This window comes from Artibeus jamaicensis, unplaced genomic scaffold, assembly GCF_021234435.1.
Source record: "Artibeus jamaicensis isolate MK-2021 breed Jamaican fruit bat unplaced genomic scaffold, CSHL_Jam_final scaffold_804, whole genome shotgun sequence".
NCBI classification, from domain to species: domain Eukaryota; kingdom Metazoa; phylum Chordata; class Mammalia; order Chiroptera; family Phyllostomidae; genus Artibeus; species Artibeus jamaicensis.
This window is the reverse complement of record NW_026522055.1, coordinates 3,104,182-3,114,057: the sequence shown is the minus strand read 5'-3', so window position 1 is coordinate 3,114,057 and position 9,876 is coordinate 3,104,182. Positions and strand designations below refer to the sequence as shown.

At 41.1% G+C, this 9,876-nt stretch overlaps 1 protein-coding gene across 1 annotated transcript; it reads right to left on the bottom strand.

Annotated features, from left to right (window-relative positions):
• Nucleotides 1–236: 236 nt before the first annotated feature.
• LOC119038441 (vomeronasal type-1 receptor 4-like) lies at nt 237–1,257 on the bottom strand. The gene has a single exon (XM_053659696.1). It carries the CDS (start codon nt 1,176–1,178, stop codon nt 237–239), a length of 942 nt encoding a protein of 313 aa, XP_053515671.1. The 5' UTR covers nt 1,179–1,257.
• Nucleotides 1,258–9,876: the final 8,619 nt, after the last annotated feature.

Below are 9,876 nucleotides of genomic sequence, written 5' to 3'. Positions count from 1 at the left end.
TTATATTGTATCTATTCTGAATGCCTCCATGCCAAACATGAGGAAACTTCTATCACAGAAGTATTCACAAAGCACTTATATAATACGTCATCACATTTACTATTATAAGATTGTTGACTTTGACGATACTAACCATGTCCTATGTCCCAGTCCCTTGTAAGGCACTCCTAATAGTACTTAGGATGCTGAGGAGGATGAGTGAATTACCAAATGAACACTGTGCATGTACATACAATTTACATATTTCTCCTACGATGACAGAAGTTTGCATTCCTTTTCCAGGTGAAGCTGAATCTGGAGACATTGGAGTCACGGCCCAGGATCAGAAAGGGACTGACACTTGGGAAACTCAGAGACAGTACTGAACTGGTGTTGAAGATAAACCAGCTGGGATTCTTTAAAACAGATAAAAGAATACGAAAGATGGAAGAAAGGGTGTTGAAAAAGACAAAGGTGCTCACCAGGAGAAGAATAGTTTTGGTAGCTCTGGACTCAGGGGAGGATCGGGGAAAGATGGAGGTCCTGTGAATGTGTTGGACCCTCTGCTTGTGCCTGTGCAGGATGAAGACCATGGAGCCACTGGCCCAGAGCATGAGCAGGAAACATACAACATCAGGGGATGCTATCAAGGCTGCATATAGGAAGTCTCTGGTTGCATCATGACGAACAGCAGAACAGTATCCGAAATGTTTTCTATTTGTGATGTTTCTGTTGCTCAATTTGCTAGACATGAACACAAGATAAACTACATTTATCAACATTTGCAGGATCCAATACATAAACATTGTAGGGACAATGTATTTTGGGGCTTTATGTTTAAGGTTTGCCCACCTGGAGTTCATGGGGCTGATGGTGATGGCCTGAAAGGAGCTCAAGAGGCAGGTGGTGCCAATGGACACACCCCTGCCCACTGCACGCAAATAACCCAAAAATCTGCATCCAATATCACTATAAACATTATACCACCCAAAAGATGACATGCTATAGGGAAACCCACTGAAAACCAGAACTGAAAAGTTGGCCACAATCAGGTTGTTGACAATAAAATCCGTGGGCTTCAGCCCGTACCCAGTGAAGTAAAGTAAGAGATAATGGTAAAGAAGAGAGGAATTCCCCACAACTCCAGTTAGAGTCTGTAGTAAGCAGACCATTCCTATTGCCAAATTCCTGATGGACATGATGTCTGTTCTCAGTGACTGGTATCTTCTTCTGACCTAGAGAGAACCCTGCATGGGAAAGTAAGGCATAAGCCACACATACCACATTAGCTGAACTCCAATATTTTCTACTTCCCAACAGTTTTCCCTGAAATACTGACTTCAAATTTTGTTTTTCTGCCATCTAGTGGCTTGCAAGGGATGAATGTGTAACCATTAAAGAACACTCAAAATATGAATAATCGGTATCAAGGTCACACATGAAATCACCTTTATCCCTTACAAGCTCACTAGAACAGCTAAATATTAGGAAGGACACAAAAACCATCATCAGTCTATATTCCAGGAAAAAAATACATTGACATGAGTAACCAAAACTACGCAACACCAAAATCTGATGCCTAATAAACAGTGTATGGCAAAATAAAATTACTAGTAATTTTAGATCATATACATATATTGATTAAGATGTGGGTGAAATTAAATAATTAACAGTAATGTTATATTTGTGTTAAAATATGAAAATACAAGACATTCAAAATGAATGATTATATATAACGCTGTATATTATAAAAACAACACACTTTTTCTGGATTGGTATTATACTTTTAAAAGTAGAAATATTGCAAGATACATCTGAACCTGAAGGTGATGACTAAATTTTATTCAGTTATATATTTTTAATGCTGCCTCACAAATTTTAAAACGGAATAATCTCTTCATAATCAATAAAGACACTATGATTAAACCAATTAAGCCAAAAACACACCATGATTTAAAGAAAACATGTGTGCTTCAGCAAATGCTCTCAGACACACTTTCTGCAGTCAGATTATTTCTATAGATGAAAAATCCTGGCGATATTACAATGCCCCTGTAGAAAGGTGCAAATCATTTCTGTGATGCCTGTAAATCCTGCTCACCAGAAATTGATTTGAAATCTGCAGCCCTTAAGCACATTAAAAAGTAGGATTCCTGATCGCTGGATAAAACACAGCTTTAACTGTGAGTGAGGACCACACTACAGCACATCAGGAGCCACTGGAAACAGGAGCAGGTCTAGGATGCACATCTCTTTACCAGCTCAGCTCAAGCCTCAGAATTCCTCACCCTTTGCTGTGGCTTTGGGGCTGGACCAAGTTAACTCTCAGAAGATCCCCTTTGTCCACTATCATCACTTACCCAAACTCTTATTATATAATGCCTTCCCTTACAGTCTCCAAATCTCAAATTAATTAAGAAAAAAGCCACCGACTTCTGCTGCTGCTTGGCCTCTGGACTCATCATGAAGTCAGCACTCTCACTACTTCAGGCTGGCAGCTGGACCCTGAGATATCAGTCGTGATTCAGTGATCTCATCTCCCTTCTGAACTGCAATTATCATTTCATCAGTAGCAGCATTGGCACTGACAGGCTTGGGAGCTGGGAGTATTTCTCTAAACTTTCTTTCTACTTGTTAATTACCAAGAACAACTCCTAAGTTCCCAGCCAGCATCTCTTAGGAGACTACTGAAGTGTTTGTGACAGGCTCTTTTATTCCATGATCCCTGAAGCAGACAGGGTCTCCCATGGAGGACAGACAGCAGGGAATGCTGATTTCTGACCCCTGAGAGACATGGAGGTGAATCTGGTATCTCACTGGACATTCTGCTCCATTAAGAAGTTCTATCCAAAGTGAATCTTTTCCTAATCTTACAAATGAGTTACACCATTGTGGATGTATGGAGCAAAGGAATCAATGAGGAAGATTTAAAAAGAGGGTCAGTAACAGGAAAAACACACTGTAAATAGTACACATTAGATGTTCCTATAGTGTGTGGCTCAAAGGCAATATCGACTTATAGAAAATTTTTGTGACAAAATATACGTTACCCCCCAGGGATGCCGAATAGTATCAAAAGCAGAGGCAGAACAATATCCACAGAAGATAGAACATTCTAATAATCCCTCCCATACAAGACACCAGGATCACACAGTTTCACAGGGAGATTCTTCCACTGCCAATTAATTCAACATCACTGAATGGTAAATATCTTTCTCTAAACTTACCTTTTTGCAAAATTTTCAGTAAGAAACTCCTTGCTTTTTAAATTAAGAAATATATTTCTCATGGGCAAAAAGAAAAACATATAAATTACAAGTTGAGTTTCATTCTCTAGGTTTTTCTACACACAAATCAATTTTTTTATCCAAGTTCACTATTGATACCCACATTGTCAAGTCACTTTTTAGAGCTGTTATCATAAATAACCCATTCTAAACACATTCACACAAGCAGAGTTCTTTACACACAGATGCAAACACACACATGCATGCACTTTCACTGTATTATAGTCACATTTAATTACACATATACACAAATATGCTGACATTAATGCACACACTGAACATATGAAGGTTTACACTCACATATATAAATCTTCTAGTACACACGCTCATCTAAACTCACAATTGCTCCGTTACATAACATCAAATTCACCATGCATGGGTATACCACAATAATATCATCTGTTACAGAAGACTTGTATAACTTCAGACTTCTGAATGCCTAAAAAAAGATGGAAATCTACCTATCCTTCATAGAACTTTGAACCCTGCCACAATCACAAGGGAAATATCTATTATAATGCACAGCACTTAAAATGTGCTCTGAGCATTGCCACCTTATGTCAAGAAGCATGCTAGAAAACTGGGAGTTTGGGAGAGTTTCAGTGTGTGGGTACTTATGGAAACTCCTCTGTAGGTCACTGTCTGCCTTTCTCTTGCTTTTAAGTTTCTCCCTTTATCTTTACCCTTTGGCATTTTATTTATGAGGTGTCTTGGTGGTGTCTTAATTGTGTCCAACTTGTCTGGGACTCTCTGTGCTTCCTGGACTTGTATGTCTGTTTCCTTAACCAAACTGGGAAAGTTTTCTTTCATTATTTTTTCAAATTAGTTTTAAATTTCTTGCTCTTCCTCTTCTCCTTTTGGAAACCCTATCATTTGGAGGCTGGAATGTTTGAAGATATCCTAGAAGTTCCTGAGCCTCTCCTAATTTTTTAAAATTCTTGTTTCTTCCTTTTGTTTTGGTGGAATGTTTATCTCTTTGTCTAATACCAAATTGTTGGATGAATCTGAGCATCTTTCCCCTCTCTGTTCGTTTCCCATGGATTATTCTTTATCTCACTTAGTGTAACCTTTACTTCTAACCTTTATTTTCTTTTTCTGTACTCAAGGAGTTCTCTGAGCACCCTGATAATCTGCGTTTTGAACTCTGCATCTGCGTTTTGAACGTTGGCTATATCAATTTTGCTTAGTTCTTTTTTCTGGGGCTTTGCTCTTTATTTTCCTTTGGACCATGTTTCTTTTTCTCCTCAATTTAGCAGCCTCCCTGTGTTTCTTTCTGTGTAGGTAGAGCTGTTTTTACTATGCTTTAGTAGCATGGCCTATGTAGAAAAAGCACATGTAAATTCTATGGGATGAAGCCTTAAATAATTGCCAGGGCAGGGAACCCCTTCACCACTTTGTGTCTCTGTGGGGAAGGCTCTGAGAGTGGACAATGCTGCCACCTGCCTTCTGGCCAGCACTTGCCCTGTTTCCACTCACTTCACCCCCTTCCCATGTGTGACTGGCACCCTTCTAGCTCCTGTCACAGTGGTGAATCCTCAGTGGGTGGCCCTAGGCATGTTCTAAGACCATGCTGGCCCTTCAACCAGTCAAAATCTGGCAGTGACTTCTGCCACCCCAAAACCCCACAGGTTTTACACCCAAAGGTAATGGTGATCTTTCTTCCCAATGATGGAACCCTGGGCTGTGTGGTATTAACTGGGGCTGGTATCACCCACTCCCAGGGCACACTTCCCATCCATTCTGCCAGTGCAGCCATCGCCTCTCTGCCCATCTTCATGATTCTGCCACTCCTACCCATCTGGATGAATGTGGCTTCTTTAAATCTTTGTTTGTCAGACTTCCATACACCTTGAATTTCTGATAGTGCTGAGTGTTACTAGTTTTGAGAACTGGTTGTAATTCTTTCTATAGTTGCATGAGGAGGTGAAGTGTGTTTACCTATGCCTCCATCCTCAGTGGAAGTCAGATATTGGTAGAATATTATGCTCCAAGTCAGACTATTGAAAATGAAGATGGAACTATTGAATAGAATAGACATGGGCAAGAAGGTAAAATGGTACAGGACAACTCGAGAGCTGAAGAGGACAGTGGGCATGAGTGAGGCCAGGAGCCAAGGAGCAAGGATGTAAAATTACATAATCGAATGTCATGACAGCAGCATGTGTTTTGGGTTCCTGAGGTGTTGATAATGCCTGAAAGTTGAAGGATATGGCACAGAAGACACAGAGCATGGGATGAGATACTGCAATGGGGCATAGTAAGGCAAGAGGAAGAAGGCCATGGAAAAGGAACTTTTGCAGACATAACAGAAGCTGAGGAGGGTTAGACTGAGGTCCCTAGAATATTGTCATGGATGGTTGGATGTCAAAAAAGTAAAAAGGCACAGGTGGAGAGTGCAATACTGAAATATAAATGGGTTGGATGGAGGTCAGACAATGTTGGAGTTTTGGTAGATGACTGAAGGTCACATTGTGAAGTACCAACTGCAGCCCTGAAGCTGGAACTTTAAAATAAGATGATGAACGTGGAGCTCTCATGCTCATGAAAAATGCACATACCTTAGTGGATGACAGAGACTACTTTCTACCAAAAAATGCTGGGCAACCCCAACCAGCTGAGTGCCAAGTGCTCTGGCAAGGGTGATTGGTCCATCCAAAGGAAGTGGCAGTTTGGGGCAACTGTTGTTGCCCTGGAAAGCATGCTTCTCTCTTTAGTCATCACTGCCAGAAATTGACCCCAGGTTGGCCACCACCTCTTCTGTGCATCATGGACCAACACCTGGCTCTCTAACTCCCCCAGGCTCCCTACCCACTACCCTCTCTGGCCTAGCCTCCTCCTCCAGGGAAGAGACAGTTAGGTTTCATTTAGGATTGCCAGGAAGATGAGCAGGAGGGCAGAGGTCACACAGGGAGAAACTGAGGCAGGGCCTGACCCCCCCCCAACCAGTACAGAAGAAAAGGCTCTTCATTTTTCCAAATGCAATATTCATTACCTGCCAACACAACCCTGGGTTAGTTCTCAAAAGCAGACTGCCTCAGATCTCCCTTCAAAGGGGCTAGGAGAAGCCCTACAACCATTTGGAAGAAGAGACACAACAGAACCTGGAGGTGGGTGGCAGAAGCCAGATGAGCTCTAGAATTGTGCATGTGAAACTTGTATAATTTTGTTAACCAGGGTCACCCCAATAAATTCAATGAAAAGGAAAAAATAGATCAGCTGGATGTAGGTGTCTTCTAGTCTGCTCCCAGTATCAACATCTGAGTTTCAACCTACTTACTGTCCAAGCTCCCTAGGTCTCCAAAGCTCTAGGCTCATGTGTCTCTACAGACATATACTCACCTTCCCCACAAACAAAAAATACAAAAACGTGACCCTAACTTAAACCTGAAATCTGAACCAGAAACTCCCATTTCTTCATTCTACCCTCCCCAACCCCCCACCAGCATCCCAGTTCCTTGTAAATCTGCATTCTGGCCAAGAGACTGTGTTCACTGACTCACACCTACCACTCCAGTTCTTAATCACTGAGCTGCACAGCATCACGCATCCGACAGCAAACCCCAACAGCTGGAACCTCAGTCATTACTTTCTTCATATTCTTCAACCACATGGCTGATTACCAAAGCCAAACTCCACAGTGGCCAAACGCAGATTCCCCAGAACGGCGCTTCTCTCGCCTCACAGACCCCCAGTCCACAGACCCATGCAGGTGCGGACCCACTTGCTGCTGGGCTTCTCAAGACTCTGGGCAGCTGCAAAAGGCTCAACACTATTCCAAACCGATTCACCTCACAGTGCCCTGGCCCTCAAGTCCCCTTGTGGGCTGTGGCTAGGGACTCTTCAGGATGTTGGACACAGGATGTTGGACATTCTGGGCCTGGGCGTGGGCGTGGCTCTAAAATTTCACATGACCACGCCCACCTCTCCAAACCCAGACCCTAAGGGCCGACAGCACATCAGCCTTTCCCTGCACCCAATGGAAAATTTAAATCCCTTTCTGGACTCATGTCAGGGAGTCTGAATTCCCACCCACAGTGCTCTAGGGTTCCCTTTGGTTATACATTTTCTTAAGTAGTTTTCTTGAGGGAAGTGCGGAGTTGTGAATCTCTGTGCACCATGGATAGTCAACAATATTTACTTAATATTTGCACTGTTGCATAATGAGCAAACTGTTCAGATACTGGTACACTATTTTGTGTACTGCTGGTCCTGATCGGAAACATTTTCTTACATTGTTACTTGCTTTTTAAACTTTGTTGAGCCACTAAAATAAAATCTGCTTATAGCACAATTTGCCTCAAATCCATTCCAAGTTGTGTATTTGTTTTCTCCAAACAACAAAAAAAGTCCGCATAAGTCAGAGATTATATTGCATATGGTTCATGCATTGAAATTTGATAGGTTTTCAGAAAAAACACAATTGTCTATCCACAGATACAAAAAATCACTTCTGGATGGATTGCTGATCTCAGTTTTAAGTCTCTACAGTTTTTTTCAAAAGGGAAATATTTCTGTAGTCCTACAGTAAGAAAATCATTCTTTTTCAAAATAGATTTTATTTCTTAAGCCAGGTGTTGAAAGACAAACACCATATGATCTCACCTTTAACAGGAACCTAAACAACAAAACAAACAAGCAAGCAAAATATAACTAAAGACACTGAAACAGAGAACAGGTGGACAGTGGGGAGAGGGGTGGGAATTCAGGGAAAAAGGGGAAGGATTCACAGGAACTAGTATAAAGGACACATGGACAACTAAGGGGGTTGGAAATGGGAAGGCGGTGGGGAGGACTGGCAGGGGTGGGCTGGGATGGGAGTAAAAGACAGAAAACGGTACTTGAACAAAAATTAAAAACATTAATTCAAAGAAAAGATTTTATTTCTTAATTTTTAGAGAGAGGGGAAGGGAGAGAGGAAGAGAGGGAAAGAAACATCGATGTATGAGAGAAACATCTATCAGTTGCCTCTCCAGTGCCACCATCCAGGGACCTGGCCAGTAACCTGTTTGTGGGACAATGCCTAACTCACTGAACCACACGAGTCAGAGCAGAAAATAATTCTTAAACAGAATAATTATTATTTTGAAAAGGAAATATCAAGTTATGTTAAAATTAAAACTTTTTTCATCAATATACAATGAGACACAAATAATCAGAGACAAGTGTGCAGAGAAAGAAAAAGCATGAGAAATCCAAGAAAAAAATTATGTCAACAGATATATAGAAAAGTATAAGTCAAAAAGAGAAAGACAGCCCTGGATGGTATAGCTCAGTGGATTGAGCACAAGCCTGTGAAGCAAAGGGTCACCAGTTCAATTCCTATTCAGGGCACATGCCTGGGTTGCAGGCCAGGTCCCCAGTATGGGACACGAGAGGCAACCACACATTCATCTTTCTCTCTCTCTCTTTCTCCTTCCCTATCCCTCTCTCTAAAAATAAATAAATATATAAAATATTTTTTAAAAAGACAAAACAATTAAAAATGGACAAAATAACAAGTACTTCAAAATGATGTTGCTGAGTGTCTAATAAGTATGTGAAGTAAGTTCAAATTTTACAATAATCAAAAAATGCACCCTGGCTGGTGTAGCTCAGTGGATTCAGTGTGGGCCTGTGAACCAGAGTATTGCAGTTCAATGCCCAGTCAGGGCACATGTCTGGGTTGCAGGCCAGTTCCCAGCAGGGGACCCACGTGAGGCAACCATACATTAATATTTCTCTCCCTATCTCCTTCCCTTCCCCTGTAAAGATAAATAAATTAAATTAAAAAATGAAATTAAAAGCACTACTTGGTATCTTCACAAACAAAACAGAAGTCTAAAATGAAAATGAAGTAAAATTAGAAGTGTTGACAAGGATGTGAATAACCAAAAATGTCTTACACTGCTATGTGATGTAGAAACTGATACAAACACTTTCCAAACCTCTCTGGCATTACCTCATAGAGCTGACAGATGTAACTGTCACCCAACAATTATTTAGCACATAAATTGCCTACGGAAATGTGTTACTGTCTTACCAAACAGGACCCTAACTTACGTACCAGCATTATTCTTAATAGTCCCAAACTGAAAACCACCCATAAGCCAATGAATAGAAAATTGATTGTTTTATATTTACAAAATAGAATCCTACAGAACAATGCAATGGAAGGATCAATACCAACATGCAGCAATCAATACAGCGACAATATAAGATATGACAGACACTAAACATAGTAAGAGTTAGTGCTCTGTAATTGCCTTTGTATGAAGTGCAAAACAGGAAGTGACAGGTGCTTTGACATTGCTTATCCTGAGGAGGAATGAGAGTGCAAAGAGGATGCTTGAGGGTCTGACAATATTCTATATTTTTTTTTAGATTTTCCTTATTTATTTTTAGAGAGAGGAGAAGGGAGGGAAAATCAGTGGGAGAGAAACATCAATTGGAGAGAGAGATATCATTTGATCCCTCACCTCTCTCCTCTCATATGTGCCCCCAACTGGGGACCAAATTTGCAACCCAGACATTACCTTCTCCTCTGCAAAGGATGCCCAGGTACACAGTACAGTTCATTCTATGATCTGTAGTTCAGCTCTGCTCTTACGACTTGTGCGTGATTCTTTAAACT

Excerpts from the sequence above, each read along its gene's own strand:
- LOC119038441 (XM_053659696.1), bottom strand. The coding sequence starts at position 1,178 with ATGTCCATCAGGAATTTGGCAATAGGAATGGTCTGCTTACTACAGACT.